General features: G+C 45.1%; 1 protein-coding gene across 4 annotated transcripts in view; it reads right to left on the bottom strand.

Moving 5' to 3' along the window:
- The window catches only part of M1AP (meiosis 1 associated protein), an 82,922-nt gene extending 68,027 nt beyond the window's left edge, over window positions 1-14,895 (bottom strand). The window contains exons 1-3 of one of the 4 annotated variants that reach the window (XM_051836897.2): window positions 14,528-14,895; window positions 10,700-10,991; window positions 1,975-2,160 (exon numbers count right to left, since the gene is read on the bottom strand). In XM_051836897.2, the coding sequence (XP_051692857.2) occupies window positions 1,975-2,160; window positions 10,700-10,945 (432 nt within the window). In that variant the 5' untranslated portion in view covers window positions 10,946-10,991; window positions 14,528-14,895. The remainder of the gene's footprint in view (window positions 1-1,974; window positions 2,161-10,699; window positions 10,992-14,527) is intronic. The other 3 variants (XM_051836895.2, XM_051836894.2, XM_070068864.1) reach the window with 3 other exon arrangements.
- Between the last annotated feature and the right edge of the window lie 3,753 nt (window positions 14,896-18,648).

Genomic DNA, 18,648 nt, shown 5'->3' with positions numbered 1-18,648 from the left:
AGAGAGAGAGGTTGTCTATCTACTGATTCACTCCCCAGATGGCTGCAATGGCCGGAGCTGGGCTGATCCAAAGCCAGGAACCAGGAGCTTCTTATTTCCACATGGTCTCTCGTGCATGGAGGACTTGGGCCATCTTCCACTACTTTCCCAGGCCATGGCAGAGAGCTGGATCGGAAGTAGAGCAGCTGGGACTTGAACCGGCACCCATATGGGATGCTGGCATTGCAGGCGGTGGCTTTACCCACCAAGCCACAGTGCTGGTCGCTCAAACTTGTTAAAAACAGAATACTCTGGCATATTTCAAAATGGCTCCCTTCCTCTCCCCCCTAAGAAGTATGAGGGAATCCCCCCTGATATTTACTGTGAGGACCTGGTTGAACTCCCTCAGGTAAACCCACGGAAGTATGTGGGCCCCAGGACTGGGTACCTTGGAGTTTCAGCTCTCAGACATGTCTACATCAAGCCTGCAGCTTTCATTCATTACAGTTCAGCACTAGTTCCTGTGGAGGTTTCTGCTTCAGTATGTTGTGATTTTCTGTGTCTGCCTGTCTCCAACTTTGGAGGCAGTCACTTGTCCTGATCTCACTTCTCTTAGGAATCTAAAAAGAGGCAGGTACTGCGGCTCACTAGGCCAATCCTCCACCTGTGGTGCCGGTACTCCGGGTTCTAGTCCCGGTCAGGGCGCCGGTTCTGCCCCGCTTACTCCTCTTCCAATCCAGCTCTCTGCTGTGGCCCGGGAGTGCAGTGGAGGATGGCCCAAGTGCTTGGGCCCTGCACCTGCATGGGAGACCAGGAAGCAGCACCTGGTTCCTGGCTTTGGATTGGAGCAGCACGCTGTCCGTAGCGGCCATTTGGGGGGTGAACCAACAGAAGGAAGACCTTTCTCTCTGTCTCTCTCTCTCTAACTCTGCCTGTCCAAAAAGAAAAAAAAAAAAGAGTTGTTGATTTTTCAGTTTGTTCCACTCTTTACTCATTGTTAGGATGTAGTGGCAACTTCCAAGATCCTTTCATGTGAAACTGGGAAGTTCCATACGATCTTTTTAAACTCATTTTTAAGATTTATTTATTTGAAAGAGTTAGAAGGAAAAAGAGAGAAAGAGAGAGAGAGAGAGAGAGAGAGAGAGAGAATCTTTCATCTGCTGAATTACTCCCCAAATGGCTGCAACAGCCAGGGCTGGTCCAGGCTGAAGCCAGAATCCAGGAGCTTCTTCCAGATCTCTGATATGGGTGCAGGGACCCAAGCACTTGAGCCATCTTCTACTGCTTTCCCAGGTGCATTAGCAAGGAGCTGGGTTGGAAGTGGAGCAGCCAGGTATTAAACCAGCAGCCATATGGGATGGCAGCATCACAGGTGGCAGCTTTACCCACTATACCACAACACCAGCCCTAATTCATTTGTTTCATGACTAAGGTTACTAGAGACTGAAAGCATTTTAATTCATATTCACTCACGCACCCAAAGGAACATCCAGAATGGTATTGAGGGAGGGAGGAACAGAGAGAGAGAGAGATCTTCCAAGCTGGTTCACTCCCCAAATGGCCTCAATGGCTGAGGCTGGGCCACTCTTAAACCAGGAGCCTGGAACTCCATCCTTGTCACCCACATAGGTGGCAGGGGCCCAAGAACTTGGGCCATCTTTTGCTGCTTTCCTAGGTGCATTAGCAGGCAGGTGGATTGGAAGTGGAGCAGCTGGGACTTGGGACTCAGAACTGTTGCTCTGATACGGGATGCTGGTGTCACAGGTGGTGGCTTAACCCACTGCACCACAATGTTGGCCCCCATCTCTATTTTAGGAATTATACAAGTTATAGGGAAATGAGAAACATGTCCTTTCTCTGCAGGGGGCTGAAAGTCTAACCTTGAAAATTACATTCCATGTGTGTGAAACAGACCTATGTAAGGATGATAAACAGTGTAAAACCTCGATGGGCTGGATGGGAAGATGGCTTAGAGTCCTAACAGTCAACTCTCACCTCCAGGGAAGTGCAGGTCAGAGCTGCACTTTTCGTCAAATGTCTGCTGTGTTGTTTGAACTGCTGGAGCCCATCCTGCACTGCCAGCTGCAGAGATGCGTCTTGTGGTCTGAAACAACCTTCTCTTTGTAGCATGCGGAGCTCTGAGATGCAGGCCTGCAGCCTAGCAAAGTTCCCTTTCACCTGCTGCAGAGAAAGATGAACCAAAGAAACAAATCTTTAGTGACCCAGGTTTCAGATTAATCGGCAGCCTAAGAACTCCTCAGGAGTCCCTTCCCTTCTGGGAAATCTGTTTATTTGACCAGTATCTTCTCAATCCCTACTATGTTCCAGGCACTGCACTAAAATCTTTCCGTATAAGAGAGGAAGGAATCAGTGGATGAAAGACTTTTCTGCCTCTCAAATAAACAAACCTTTAAAACTAAAGACCCCACTTGTGATGCCTATAACCCATATTAGAGTGCCTGCCTGAGTTGGAGTCCTGGCTCCACTTCTGATTCCAGCATCCTGCTAAAACGCACCCTTGGAGGTAGGAGGTGATGGCCCAAGTAGTTGTGTCCCTGCCACCCCTCATGAAGACCTGGATCAAGTTCTCCACTCCTAGCCAAAGTGGGCATTTTGGAAGTGAATCAATGGTGGGAGCTTTGTCTCTCTCTTAAAGAAAATTAACCTTATGTGGTGAGAAATGGTATGTTTCCTTTTACTGTCATTTGTCTTTAGATTTTACACAGTGCTTTCTGTCAAGTATACATTTTCTATTTTTATATAGCTGACTATTGATATTTTTAGACTTTTGGCTATATTTAGAAAAGCCTTTCCTACTCTGATATTATTTTTCCCCCATGGTCTCTGCACTGATTTTATTTTATTTATTTATTTATTTTTTGACAGGCAGAGTGGACAGTGAGTGAGAGAGAGAGAGAGAGAAAGAGAAAGGTCTTCCTTTGCCGTTGGTTCACCCTCCAATGGCCGCCGCGGCCAGCACGCTGCAGCCGGCGCACTGCGCTAATCCGAAGCCAGGAGCCAGGTGCTTCTCCAGGTCTCCCATGGGGTACAGGGCCCAAGCACTTGGGCCATCCTCCACTGCACTCCCTGGCCACAGCAGAGAGCTGGCCTGGAAGAGGGGCAACCGGGACAGAATCTGGCGCCCTGAGTGGGACTAGAACCTGGTGTGCCGGTGCCGCAAGGCAGAGGATTAGCCTAGTGAGCCGCGGCGCCGTCCTGATTTTCTTTTTTTAAAGATTTATTTGTTTGTTTGAAAGTCAGAGTTACACAGAGAGAGGAGAGGGAGGAAGGGAGGAAGGGAGGGAGGGAGGAAGGTGGCGGGGGAGAGAGAGAGGTCTTCCATCTGATCGTTCACTCTCCAATTGGCCACAATGGCTGGAACTTCGCCGATCCAAAGCCAGGAGCTTCTTCTGGGTCTCCCATGTGAGTGCAGGGGCCCAAGGACTTGGGCCATCCTCCACTGCTTTCCTTGGCCATAGCAGAGAGCTGGATCAGAAGAGGAGCAGCCGGGACTTGAACCGGCACCCATATAGGATGCTGACACTTCAGGCCAGGGCATTAACTCAATGTGCCACAGCGCCTGCCCCTGCACTAATGCTCAATTTATTCCCTCTACAATACAAGCTCTGTGATAATGGATGGGATTTTTAAAAAGTATTTCTCTTTTCCAGCGAGCACAATGTTAAGCTTTCTCAGTAAAGTACAATGGAGGGACACTGCAGGAGATAGAGGCTCTTCTGTTGCCAGCAGCTGTACTATGGGTCAGCTGTGGGCTGTAGGGATGTCTAATGGTGTCCCACCCATGTGTCCAGCACTCAGTCTCTTGGCAACTTCACAGTCATAGTCTGGCCTACTAGTCACCTTCTTGCAGCCTTTTCAACATGCAAGACACCAAAGATCAAGTCTTCTGCCCATATCGATGGCCAACCCCCTCTGTTCACCTGTCGCTCCACTTCAGAGGTTTGTCTCCTACAGCCTTCCTTCCAACATGGAGAATGCACGTTCGAGGCAGCCTGCCTGCAATGCTTCTCTGCTTCTCTATTATTTCTGCCTGTGCACCCACCCACCAGCTTAGCTCACTCATCATGGGGGGCTGCTTCCTGCTTTCCAGGAACTATAGACCAACTTCAAACCAGTGACTGTGTCTGCCATGCAGTGGACTACAACTGTATCTTCTCTGATCAGATCTGAGTCCTAGCCTTGGAAAGGAGATCCACCTTTCAGGCTTGTGACAGGTTAATATTAAAGATATTCCACATCCTTGTTTGTGCCGTAAGCTCAAAAGCCTAGAGCCACAGGTGCTTGTTCTTCTTGTGGGTTTGACTCACCTACAGAGAAAAACAAGCTTGATTTTGAGCTATGGAACACGGATGGATGTGTGTTCCCCAAGGTCCCTAGCCAGTTCCTGGGAGGATGGACATCCTACCTAGTCACACAAGGACTTTTGGGTGAATGACACATTTGCCCAGAATAATTTTTAAGGAACCTTGGGAAGGAGACTTTGGAATCTCATCTGTGAAGAGGATGCTCTGCCTGGGACCTCCCAACTGGGACCCTGAAGAAGCTGCTGGGGGAGTCCTCAGCCGTGATACTTCAGGCGTTGGCATCTTTCCTTTGATTGGTGATACTCTAATCTTAACTATTTCTTTCTCTTTAATTGAAAATAAATTTCTCATTATTTTACCTCTGTGTTGACAGCGATTTGTTGTTGCCCATGGACTTGGCCCTGCCAAATTCTGTGGCAGCACCTTAAGGTACTTTTTTAATACCACAGCTTGTTCTTCCTTGGAATCTCCCCCTTAGCTTGAGGATATCATATAAATTCCCTTATATCTTACAATTAATCCATTACCACAGTTCAGTATGTTAAATTATTTTCAAATTCCTAATATAAACTTCCCTTGTTTAGAACATTGTGTAGTTTGTATCCTGATTGGACCCAGCCTGATACAATCTGTTCTAGAACTTGTGTAGTTTCATTTTTCACCTTTAAATTTTTGCTCTATCAGGAAATAATATATATTACATATTTTTCTTTTTTTCTATATTTGTTTTTCTTGTCATAATTAGGAAGTCTTGCCTTTCAGTTTTAGTGTTTATAATTCTGTTTATATAATTTCTTTAAGATATTCTTAGCAGTATCTAGTAACTCAGCACTATGAAAAATGACAAAATCATGTATTTCCTTGTTTTGCTCCTACCCTCCCCTTTCTGCATCACTCAATTACAGTTTATTATGTTATCTTTCTTGAAGTTTACTTTTCACTTTTTGTTGTTTAATATCTCTATTATCTGTCATCTTGAAGTAATTTCATTTGAATGTCAGCTATTAAGGGTGAGGAAATAAGTGTTACAGCTAAATTAGAGCACTCTGGGTCCTAATATCTCATTGGAGACAATATATAATTCAAAAACTTCTTTATTATCATGAATAAGTTAAAGAATTGGGAAGATCTTCACAGTAAGGGCATTCTTCTGAAACACTGCTTTGAGGGGAAATGAATCACTTTGGTGGGAATTATTTATATTAAGGACACCATGGATATAAAAGGAATTCTAATATTTTAATTATGAATCCTGTCATGATTCCTTAAAAATGTTCAGAATTATTTGATTATATTCAAAAATTAAATATGGGGAGATATATTGAGGTGTTCATCTTGGGTGCGAGTTCCCACATGTTACCTTTCTCCATTTATTTATATTTTGTGCTGTCTCTACAGATAGAAAATGTTGGATATTTATATAGATCACAGACAATGGACTTAAGGTCATGTATTTCCTTAATAAAGACTGCACTGTTCTACATGAGTACATAAGATAATAACATTTAGTCAAGCAATTTTCTTGAGTTTTTAACTAGAGTTGAACTTGTTAGAAGGAAATTTTGGCTTGCAATTTTTCCTGAGTTGCCAGTGAGGTATCTGACTTCTGATTAAAATCCTATGTGATTTTTTCAGGGCTGACCAACAACAAAAGCTTCAGTTTGCTGCCTTCCCCACACCAGACTTGGTGCACGGCCAGAGCACTGCAGTCTCCGAGGGGAGTTGCCTCAAGGACTCGGACCCCTGGCTGATTATATTCCTGGACTGTTTCCAGTCCCAGCCCAGGTACTCTTCAGAGGCTTTGCCAAGACTTCCTTTTTTTTTTTTTTTTTAAAAAAAGATTTATTTATTTTACTTGAAAGTCAGAGTTACACAGAGAGAGGAGATGCAGAAATAGAGAGAGAGAGAGAGAGAGAGAGAGAGAGACTGACTTCTATCCGATGTTTCACTCCCCAATTGGTCATAACAGAACTGCGCCGATCTGAAGCCAGGAGCCAGGAGCTTTTTCCGGTCTCCCACATGGGTGCAGGGGCCCAAGGACTTGGGCCATTTTCCACTGCTTTCCCAGGCCACAGCAGAGAGTTGGACAGGAAGTGTAGCAGCTGGGTCTTGAACTGCCGCCCATATGGGATGCTGGCACTTCAGGCCAGGGCATTAACCCGCTGCGCCACAGCACCAACCCCACCAAGACTTCTTTATGGCAGGAGGGAGAGAAGGGAGGGAGCCTTGAAGACAGTTTTCCCTACTCTAACTCAGTACATTTCCACTTCTACCCCTTCCTCCTTGCTCTCTCCCCCTACTCCAGTGTCCATAAAAACCATCAGAGCCCTTGGTTCTGAGTTCCACCAATAAGAAGACAACCTCCAGGTCTGCCCTAACGCATTTGACCCTCAACCAGTGGACAGTTCCATGGGGGAGCAGGCACTTTGCCATATTTAGACTCTTGCTTACAGTAAGTGATTAAAGGTTTAACTCCTTCTGTTTGGATTGTTGTTTTTCTATGATACCTGGCAGCTCAGCTGAGATCCTGACAAATCAGTGGTTTTGGTGATTAAGGGATCAAGGGATTCAACTAGAGCCACAGGTACTGAGGAGGGCTAGGTGGTGTGATATAGCCATTGTGAGGGAAAAGCAATCCTTTATCCTTGTTTGGAACATGGGCTTAGCCTATGCTGAATCTCTTCTGCTTGACCTTCCACAGCATTCTCTACTTTTCTCTTACCCTGTTTTGTGCTCTAGGAAGGTGATCGATAGGAACTGACACAGTGAGCTCCCTTACACTGCTGCTTTCAGCGGCAGCAGCAGTCGGAGGAATAGCTACGGAGGAGAGCGAGCTTGGGAATTTGCTCCCCTGGCTCCCATCTTATCATATTGCCATGGGATGGCTGTGGCCCTTTTCTGAAAGTTACAAAGATTCTCTGATTGGCCAAACTTTGGTTTCTGAACCTTGTCCTAGGCCCACCTGTGTACATAATTTTAAAATTTAGTTACAGCAAGAATCCTGCTCAGTTTGGTAAAAATTACTCCCATGCTTTGTCAGCCTTGATATCTGAAAACTCGGGATATCCAAATTCAAAGTCCTCCGCCATGCCAGGTGGTATCTGATAATCCTGGCCTGTCTTTAGCCCGAGTCTCTCTTAACCCTGAGGCTTCCTCTTGGTAATTTTCCATCCTCTGATCCCCATCCTGTTCCTTGGCTATAAATTCCCACTTACCAATCCTGCATTTAGCATTGAGCTCAATCTCTTTTCCCCAATGCAAAACCCCACTGCATGGCTCCCAAACCCATGTCTGTGATGATCCTGAACAAAGTCTTTGTTACTGGGCTTTAACGAGCATCATTGCATGATTTTTAAAAAATGCACAGACCCTGTGAGGCAGCCCTCTCAGCTCTCTCCTCTTCAGCCCTGGGGCTGGTATGGCTACTGTGCCATTATTTGTTGGCTTTTCTTAAACACTGTCTACACCTATGTAAATATTCCCTTTCTACAGTTTTCTGAAAATTATTCAATTTGAGTATGCCATCTGTTTGTTGCTGGCAACTTGATTCACTTATACAGTAAGTAAGGAGGTAAGAGCTGAAACAATTTAAAAAGTTATAAGCTACAAGATAACATATGAATAAAAAACTACTTCAAATGTATATATCAGTAAACAAATATATATATACAATCATGTGCTGCATAACAGTAGTTTGGTCAATGATAGACTGCATATAAGGTGGTGTACCCATAAGATTTAACGGAGGGGCTGGTGCTGTGGCACAGTGGGGTAACGTCCTGGCCTGAAGTGCCGGCATCCCATTTGGGCACCAGTTCGAGACCTGTCTGCTCCACTTCCAATCCAGCTCTCTGCTATGGCCTGGGAAATTAGTAGAAGTTGGGCCCCTGCACCTGCATGGGAGACCCAGGAGAAGCTCCTGGCTCCTGGTTTTGGATCGGCACAGCTCTGGCTGTTGCGGCCAATTGGGGAATGAACCATCGGATGGAAGACCTCTCTCTCTCTGTCTCTCCTCTTTCTGTGTAACTCTGACTTTCAAATAAATAAATCTTTAAAAAAAAGATTTAATGAAGCTGAAAAATTCCTATCACCTAAAGATGTAGTAGCTATTGTAATGTTATAGCACAAGGTACTACTTGTGTTTGTGGTGATACTGGTATAAAAAAAACCTATGCTGCTGCCAGTCACAATAAAGTATCACAAGTGTAATTATGCATAATACACAACACTTGATAACAATAAACCACTAGGTTACTAATTTATGTGTTTGCTATACTACACTTTTAATCATTATTTTAGAATATACTCCTTTATGTATTAAAAAATGCTTTACTGGGGCCAGTGCTATGACATAGCAGGTAAAGCCACTGCCTACAGAGCTGGCATCCCATACGGGCTCCAGTTCAAGACCCAGCTGCTCCACTTCTGATCCAGCTCTCTGCTATGGCCTAGGAAAGCAGTAGAAGACCTGAAGATGTAGGGAAAACTGTGTTGTTATGCTTAGGTTCCAGAAAGAATGGAAAGCTATAAGGAAATGTGATTAAATGGGCTATGATCTAATAGTAATAGACTCTTCAGACTTTTGGCCCCTCTGTGTAGCATTTTCCTTCCTGGATATAGAGTATTTCTTTATGGTTAGCTCTTGCACAAAAGGTGGGGAAAGTTATAGTAATAGTAATATTTCTTTATTTTTTTTTTAAATTTTTTTGAAAGGCAGTGTTACAAAGAGGCAGAAGCAGAGGCAGGGATGTCTTCATCCATTGGTTTACTCCTCAAATGGCCACAACGACCAGAGCTGGGCTGATTCAAAGTCAGGAGTTTCTTTCAGGTCTCCCATGTGGGTGCAGGGGCCCAAGTACTTGGGCCATCTTCTACTGTTTTCCAGGCCATATCAGAGAGCTGGATCAGAAGTGGAGCAGCCGGCACTGCAGGCAGAGGCTTTACCTGCTACGCCACAGCCCTGGTCCCAGAATAGTAATTAATTTCTACGTTCTATGACTGTCTTTGAGGGAGAAAGACTAGCTTCTATGGGAAAGAATTCTGATTTTTATTACTTGCTTGGGTGGCCCAAAGGAGGGTAGGAAGGGAGAGCGAAGATTTCTGAGACCTCAGGTCTCTTTTAGTTCCAAGCACTCAGCAAACCAAAACACCACACCTTGGAGTATCACTTTTTGAGTCTCAAGAGTAGTCATATATTACATTTATAATTAAGCAACAGATTTATGAAAGTTCCCCCTTTGAAAATCTTAACAGGGTTTATACCCATTTACTATGACACCGTAGTAGCAAGGCTGCCTCAAAGGAGATGCATAGAACCTCTGGAGGTCTTTCTCATCCCTGTGGTTATGAACTCTATATAAGGTAAGAGTAAAGACCAGAATTTTAAGGAAAAAGGTTGCCCCAGCCCAGCCATTATCTTCTAAAACCCTAGGGAAGTCCCACCTCCACTTCTGATCCAGCTTTCTGCTAATGTCCATCCTGGGAGGCAGTGGGTGATGGCTCAAGTACTTGGGTCCCTGCCACCCATGTAGGAGACCCAGATGGAGTTCCAGCCACTTGGCTTCAGCTTGGCTCAGCCCTGGCTGTTGCAGGAATTTGGGGAGTGAGCTGGCAGATATAAGATCTCTGTCTGTTTCTCTGTCTTTCAAATCAATGAAAATAAATAAACTTTAAATAAATAAATAAAAACAGAGAAAAACCCTTATGGGGAGTTTCACCTGAGTCATATGTGGAATGTGGAAGAAATATTTTGCACAGTTAAGGCTGTCATTAAAAATTTTATTTATATGAAAGACAGAGAGAGAGAGAGGAGAGAGAGAAATGAGATTTTATTCATCTGCCAGTTTACTCCCCCAATGGGAGGTAGTGACTGAAGTTTTTGAGCCACGATCTCCTACCTCCCAGGGTGCACATTAGCAAAAATCTAGAATTAGAAGTAGAGCTGGGGTTTTAAATTAGGCACTCCAATATGGAATATGGGCATCCCAGGTGGTGTTCTAACAGCTGTGTCAAAGCCTGTCCCTATTAGGGCTTTCTGAGTAAAGAAAATTATAATTGAACAGGTAGAAAACTCTAAAGAGATTTAGAAACTTATTTCTTCATGTGTTTATATTTCAAACAGGGTGAAAGGAATTAGTGGTTATATTACAAAGAACTGTAAATGTCCAGGTTTCTTTCCCTCTCTCAGGGTGGAGGTGGACAAGGCACAGCCTATGTAAGTTCGCAGATTAATAATTCTGGGGTTTCTCTTTTGTAGTGCTCTCATGGTGTCACCTGTGGGCCACTGGGTGTGGGGAACAAGTGTAGTTATTGCTGTAGGTAAGATGAACTGTGCTCCTCTCCACAAATCTCACGTTTGCTTTCAGGATAAAATAAAGAGATATAGACACACTCACCACAAAAGGGAGGATGCACTCGTGCTGATTTCGTACTATGTATAAGCTGAACAGGGACATGCGGCTGGGGCCCATCAAGCTGCAGGCTAGAGAGAAAAAGTTCTGCAGAGCCTCACAGAGGGTGGGACAGATGTCAGCCCAGGACGGCAGAGCAATGTGCACAACGAGAAGTCGAGGAAGCGGCTCGTAAATCTGCATGGGAGTGGGAGCAGAGGGCCTTTTACCAGTAGCTCGTCCATGTTGCATGGCAGCCAGACCACAGGTGGAACTGCAGCCACTCCTTGGATATGCTCTACACAAAGCAAAGAGAAACCATTGGCTTTCATAGAAAGAATATCACACTCTGTTGAAACAAAGAACACAAGTTGAGGGAAATCAGATGGGGTACCAAACTTGTCAAGTCCATTCCGTGTTAACAGCTCCCACAGGATCTACATGAGCACCTATAATCCAGGCCTGAGAATGCTTAGAGATGCTGGAATGAATCAAACTCCAGTCTCGAAGTAAGCTACTGCTCTCACAAACTTTGCTGCTTTATTAGCATTTATTATGCTGTACCTAGGTCTCTCACATTTTATTGTGAGCTTAGTAAGGGAGGAGAAACTGTCTTCTTGATGTTATTCATCAGCACCTAGTACGATGTTTGTTTGGCATATAGTAGTCCTGAAAAATGAAAATATGAAATTTCCTCCTTTGTTAATTTTCTTTACTCATTCCCATCTCCTAGAGGATGTAACTTAATCTTTTTTCAAGACCTTCCATGACTTGATTTTCAGCCTCACTGGAAACTATTCTTCACCTCAATATTTTCATGAAATGACACAAAATACAGTATAGCATTCACTTCATATGCTGTTTTCTCTGCCTCCTACACCTTTGCCTTATTTATTCATTTACACTTATATCTAGGACTCAGATAAGGAAATGAGAATACATGAGAATAAAGCATCAACATGAGGAACGAGAAGAGAACATCATTACAAGTGCTCAAACATGCAAAGGATCAGAAGAGGATCTAATGAGGGGCTGGCACTGTGGTGTAGTGGGTAAAGTTGCCACCTGCAGAGCTGGCATCCCATATGGGTGCCGGTGGCTCCACTTCCTATTCAGCTCTCTGCTATGGCCTGCAAAAGCAGTAGAAGATGGCCCAAGTCCTTGGACCCCTGCACCTGCATGCAAGACCCGGAAGAAGCTCCAGGCACCTGGCTTCAGATCTGTCCAGCTCTGGCTATTGTAGCCATTTTGGGAGTGAACCAGAGGATGGAAGATCTCTCTCTCCACCTCTGCCTCTCTGTAACTCTGCTTTTCAAATAAACATATAAATCTTTAAAAAAAAAGGACAAAAAAGGACATTTTTCTAGAAAATCAATAATCCAAAGAGGGAATTGGCCAACAAAAATGGAAGTGAGGCAAAGAAAAAGTGATAATGCGGAAAGTAAAATCTGAGTAGAACATAAATGGAGTCATAGAAGCAACAGCTGACTGAGCATGCTGACACTGCCACCATTCGATAGATGCTTACTATGCAATTAGAGGGAATCAGTAAAGGCAAACATAAACAACATAAATGAGAAAAACAGTTGTGACAACAAGGATGAAGATGTTCCAGAAAAAATGTCATTTGCAAAAAACACTTTATTATTTAAAAAAAAAAGCTCTTGGAGATAGTTCACAAAATTGAAAGCACAAAGCATAAAATTTTGGAAACTGGTCCAAACTTGGAAAGTAGTATAACATTTCCTAGGCATGGAAAATATGCTTGCTCTATCATAAGTTATATCTTGGTGGGCGACACTGTGGCATAGGGGGTTAAGACACTGCCTACAGCGCTGGCATCCCAAATGGGTGCCAGTTCAAGTTCCAGCTGCTGCACTTCTGATTCAGTTCCCCTGCTAATGCACCTGGGAAAGCATCAGAAGATGGCCCAAATACTTGGGCCCTGCACCCACATAGGAGACCCAGAAGAACTCCTGGCTGCTGGCTTATCCTGGCCCAGTTCCATCTGTTGTGGCCATTTGGGGAGTGAACCAGCTGATGGAAGGTCTGTCTCTCCCTCTCTCTCTAATTCTACCTCTCAAAGAAATAAATAAAATCTTAAAAAAAAAAAAAACAACAACGTAGTTCTAGAAGTAAAACGCTTCAAACGCCAGTATTTCTAATGTTTTAAATACAGTAGCAGAAATACATATTAGTCTTACTGTTTTACATTTTCCTGTATACTTAAAACAATAAAGCCAGTGCTGTGGCACAGTGAGTTAAAGCCCTGGCCTGCAATGCCAGCATCCCCTGTGTAATGCTGGTTCGACTCCTGGTTGGTCCACTTCTGATCCAGCTCCTTGCTAATGCGCCTGGGAAAACAGAGGATAGCCTAAATCCTTGGGCCCCTGCATCTACATGGGAGACCAGAAATAAGCTCTTGGCTCCTGGCTTCAGATCTCAGATTGGTACAGCTCCAGTTGTTGCAGTCATTTGGGGAGTGAACCAGCAGATGGAAGACCTCTCTTTCTGTCTCTACTTCTCTCTGTGACTCTTGCAAACAAACAAATAAAAAAAAAAAAAAAGACCTTTCTCTCTGTCTCTCTCTCACTGTCTAACTGCCTGTCAAAAAAAAAAAAAAAAAAGTTAAAAACCAGCTTAATAAGAGAGCTCTTGGTGTTCTGGCAATAATTTTTAGGAGTCACAGAACAACTACAATTTTCACCACTGATTGTTAAGATCTCAGAACAGTTTTAGCTTGCATTTTCAAATCCCAAGCCAATGTCAACTGGAATACTGTCCTCTAAAAGCGGTGAGCAGCCACCCTCTTCCCTAGCTCCCCACACCTGGTCAGTTCATGCATCGCATGTGTGGGTCTGCCACTTAAACAGGAACCAGCTTTAGCACTGACTCTCCGTTTTTACTCACCCCCCTGCTTAACGGTAGCCCCTTGTAAACTGGTTAAACCTGGAACAGCCCTGAACCACCAAAGACCAATGACTTCCAATTACACCTGGAACAAAATCCAAACTCCTACCCTGGCCCCCGAGTTTGGCCTGTGTCCAACTCTCCGTCCCTGGGGTCAGGCCATTCCCTGACAAGCGCACCCCAAACAAGCTCTTGCTGTGACTCCCTCTGTTGGACGTTCTTTTCCCTACTGGCCCTCAGGGTCCCCGAGGCGCAAATTCGGGCCCCATTAGGCGTCCTCGTTAACAAGGAGGAGGAGCAAGGACTAGCGCTTACAGACCGAGGGTGCCTCGGCCTGCAATAAATGAGTCCCGCCGCTGGCAAGTCCCTTAAACATTTCGTAGTTCGCCTTCGCGGGCCCCTCCTTGCATTAAAAACATTATAATAAATTAATACACGTTTGTGGGTTCTAAAATTTTCATTTTTTTTCCTTATATGAGAAAAAATTAAAACATTTACTTCAACTTTCCGGGTTCACTGGTTTCCTCTGACTTCAAAGGAGATGAAATTATTTTACTGGGCACCCCCGCCCCCCGCCCCGCTCTGTCTCTTGGGCCCCGGCCTCGCGCCCACCGTGCCCGGAGTTTGCGAGGGCGCCCTCAGGCGCGGGGTGCGACGGGGGAGGCGGCCCAGCTCCTGGCTCTCAGGAACGTGTGCGGAGGGCTGACCCGACCCAAGCGTCCGGGGCTTGAGCCTCAGGGCGTCTGTCCCGCGGGGCCCCGACCTGCGCCACCGTCACCTGCCCGGGGAGGTCGGAAGCTCGCTCGGCCCGCGCCCAGCCTGCGAGGCGCTGCCGGCCGCTCGCTCCGGCTGCGCTCCCTCCCCGCCCGGAGGCGTGAGGAAACGCGGAGGAGCCCAGCTCCGAGAGGGCAGAGAGCCCATTACCTGGTCCTCCTGGCTCTCGGCGAGCACCGGCGCGGCCGAAGACGCCCCCCTCAGGCCCTCCGCGGCGGGGCAGGGCTGCTCTCGGCTGGCGCCGCGGGGCTGACGGCCGCCTCAGAGCTCAGGTCGGGCTGCGCCTCAGCGCCGGGACTCCCAAGTCCGCAGACGCCCTGCCAACAGTCCTGCGTAAGCCCCTGAGTAGAGTCTCACATCTCTGTTGCAAATTTTGCACTCAATCTGACGCTCCTTCCTCAGCTACCCTGCACTCCTCACAAGACATTCACCATTACCGAATGGTGGTGTTCTTGGTCTTAACTTTCTCCTGCATCACTCATTCACGCATTCAGCCTGCCGCCCTTTCACTCAGTAGACGTTTGTGGTTAGCGCACTATGTGCCAGGCCCTGTGCTAGGGTCGGGGTGCAGTGGGTACACGATGATCCCTACCGTTGCAGAACTTGGCGTTTAGCCCACTCCCAGTTCTTTAAAAACTCCTGCGTTCCAAGAGGGTTGGTTCGCCTCTACTCATTCTCATTTACTTGAGGTTAATTGATTCCCATAGTCCCTTTGACAAGCTCTAGAGGGGGATCAGAACGTCGTATTCGTATCAGCCGCTTGGTCGGGGTATTTAAGTCTATCTGGCTGCATAGAAATTCTCATCTGAGTTAGCCCACAGGAGAGGAAAGATAACATTGAGCGGCACACCAGAGCCGGACAAGCTGTTTCTTCCGTTCCCCTCTTTATTTATTCTTTGTCCCCTTCTGCGCTGGCGGAGTTGCAGGTTGCAGGTGGACTAGAGCAGTGCTGCTATGAGTGATTTAGGACCCTTTAGATGTTTCAGTAGGAAAAGTCGCCTGTGTGCTAGTCCCACTAAGCCATTTTGCTGCCTTCAACTGCTCCTCAGGATAAAAATGGAGCTATTTAACCAAACGGTGTTTTAAATTTGAGAGTTAGAGACACGCAGAGTTCTCTTTTGCTGGTTCACTCCTCAAATACCCACAATGGCTATGGCCGGGCTGGGCAAAAGCTGAGAACCAGGAGTTCAATCTATGCTTCCCATGTGGGTAGCAGGAGCCCAGATACTTGGAGCCATCATCACACTGCTGCCCAAGGTCTGCGCTAGCAGGAAGCCGGAGTCAGGATCTGGAGCCAAATATCAAACCCAGCTATTGCGGTATAAGGAGCAGGTGTCTTAACTGGTAGGCTAACTGTCCCAAATGTTCCTTTTTAAACACTGTAATCTGATGTCCAACAGAATTCCTTTGTACCAACGGAGAGGGTAACTTTTCAACTGCTCTTTTTTCCCCCCACATAGTCCAAATTAGTCTTCCTTTCTCTAATTTCCAGATTATTCTTTACACTGATTATCCTTTACAATTATACTTGTAAAAATATTTTCATCATATTATTTGGCTGAAAAACTGCTTATGTTTTCTTTTTGGTTACCAGGTCCATTATAACTAAACCCATCTACTTCAAACTCAAACTGAATGCTAGCCTAACTTGAGCTTCAAACTATACCACCTATTGCTTCTAGCTATAAGAGATTTTTTTTTTTTTTTAGATAGGCAGAGTGGACAGTGAGAGAGAGAGAGAGAGAGAGAGAGAGAGAAAGGTCTTCCTTTACCATTGGTTCACTCTCCAATGGCCGCTGCTGCCAGCGCACCAGGAGCCAGGTGCTTCTGGTCTCCCGTGCAGGTGCAGGGCCCAATGACTTGGGCCATCCTCCACTGCACTCCCGGGCCACAGCAGAGAGCTGGCCTGGAAGAGGGGCAACCGGGACAGAATCTGGCGCCCCGACTGGGACTAGAACCCGGTGTGCCGGCGCCGCAAGGTGGAGGATTAGCCTATTGAGCCGCGGTGCTGGCCAAGAGATTTATTTTTATACCTTCTATACATTATTCCATTCATCTGGAGTAGCATTTATTGAAATATGAGGACTGTGCCAGGCAACGAGGAGTATGATGTAATTCCTTGAAGAATCAATCTCTGAAGGTGACAGACTGTAATGACTACAAGAAAGCAATAGGAAGTTGGATGTATGTGTCAGAAGAGAGAAATATGCCTGGAAAGGTAGGTTTAAGAAATGGATATTAAGTAAATTAATATGCATAAGACTACCTAGAACAATAATTTTTTTAAAGTGGGGAATTTAATCCACTAGTGGGAAGTAAAGTCAGGTTAATGGGCTGTATCTGGTATTTAGAAAAAATGGAATAGAATAAAATACAGTACAAAAGGCCAGGCTCCTGAAATAAAGGTATACATAGTGTAAGTATAACTTTGTGAAAAGTTTACTGTACCAATATAATATGAATATATATACTTAAGTGTGATTAGGTTGCAATGTAAAATGAATTTTTTGTTTTGAATTTTTTAAAGACTTATTTATTTGAAAGAGTTAGGGAGAGACAGAGACACAAGAGAGATCTTCCATGTGCTCTTTTTTCTTTTTTAAGAAAAAACTATTATTTATTTGAAAAACAGAGGCAGAGAGAGAGAGAGAGAGAGAGAGAGAGAGAGGTTTTTCATCCTCTGGTTCACTCCCCAGATGACTGCAACAGCCAGAGCTGAGCTGACCTGAAGCCAGGAGCCAGGAGCTTCTTCTGGGTCTCCCATGTGGATACAGGGGCCCAAGGACTTGGGCCTTCTTCCACTGCTTTCCCAGGCCATAGCAGAGAACTGGATTAGAAGTGGAGCAGCCAGGACTTGAACCAGTGCCCATATGGGATGCTGGTGTCACAAGCAATAGCTTAATCCACTGTGCCGCAACAGTGGTCCCTAAAATGAACTTCTGATTATGTGTTGCTATTAAAAAGTTTTGAAGAAATAATTTTGGGAAAAAAAATCATGTTCAGAGCACGAAGGCCTATACTAGATTGCTGAGGAGCAGCCAAGGAAAGGCGTATTTGGTGCCAAAAGAAGAAACTTGGAGGAGAGTCCTATTGTGACAATGTTGGTGTTAGAGAGAAGGTTTCAGAGAGATTCTAGGTACCCATTTCAAAGGTCTGATTTCAAGATGGTACCTTAATCATCTTCTTTCCTTTAGTACCTAGCAAAATGTCTAGCATGTGGTAGGCCTTCAGTAACTATTGAATGAATAAACTAGAACTAACATTTCTTGAGATTGGAAGCAAGCTTTCTTTCTAAAAAAAAAAGTTTTATTTTTAATTGACAGTATTTGTACATTTTTGTGTGGTACAGCATGATTTTTTAATACATGTATACATTGTATAATGACAAAATCAGGGCAATTAACATGTTTTAAAAATTTATTTTATTTATCTGAAAGGTGCATTAAAGAGAGAGAGAAGGAGAGCCAGGGAGAGAGAGCGAGAGCTTCCATTTGCTGGTTTGTTTCCCAAATGGTTGCAACAGCCATAGCTGGGCCAGGCTGATGCCAGAGCCAGGAGCTTTTTCCAAGTCTCTCTCCCACATGGGTGTGGAGGCCCAGGCACTTGGACCATCCTCTGCTGCTTTCAGGAGCATTAGCTGGGAGCTGGAACAGCAGTGGAGCGGCCAGGACATGAACTGGCACTCATATGGGTTGCTGGTGCCACAGGTGGAGGCTTAACCTGCCACACTACAATGCCCGCCCCAATTAGTACTTTTTAAATGAAAATATTGCACTGTCTAGGTGAACCATGATAAAGTCCTGAACTATGGTGATAATGAAAAGAATGGATTTCAATTATTTATGAGTCAGAAATATCAAGTCAGGGTAGGTGTGGTAGCCTACCTCCACAATGGCCCATTGGAATCCTCATATTCCACCTCATGTAGTCTTGTTTTATGCAGCATCAGGCCAGGAATGTGTGGTCAACAGAATATGGCAGCAGTGATTCTGTGTTACTTTGAGGTGTTTGCCTCATTCTTTTGGATCACTTGTTCTAAGGAAGCTGCCCACATTGTGAGGCCACTCAAGCAGCCCTCATGGAGAAGTCCATGAGAAAAACAACTGAGACTTACAGCCAACGACAATTTACCAGGCATGGAAGTAAGCATCTTGGAAGTGGATCTTCTTTTTTTATTTTATTTTTTTAAGATTTAAATAATTTGTTTACTTGAGAGGTAGAATTAGAGACAGAGAGAAAGGTCTTCCACCTGCTGGGTCATTCCCCAAATG

This window comes from Oryctolagus cuniculus, chromosome 2, assembly GCF_964237555.1.
Source record: "Oryctolagus cuniculus chromosome 2, mOryCun1.1, whole genome shotgun sequence".
Taxonomy (NCBI): Eukaryota; Metazoa; Chordata; class Mammalia; order Lagomorpha; family Leporidae; genus Oryctolagus; species Oryctolagus cuniculus.
The sequence above is the reverse complement of the archived record's forward strand: the minus strand, read 5'-3'. Positions and strand labels throughout refer to the sequence as shown.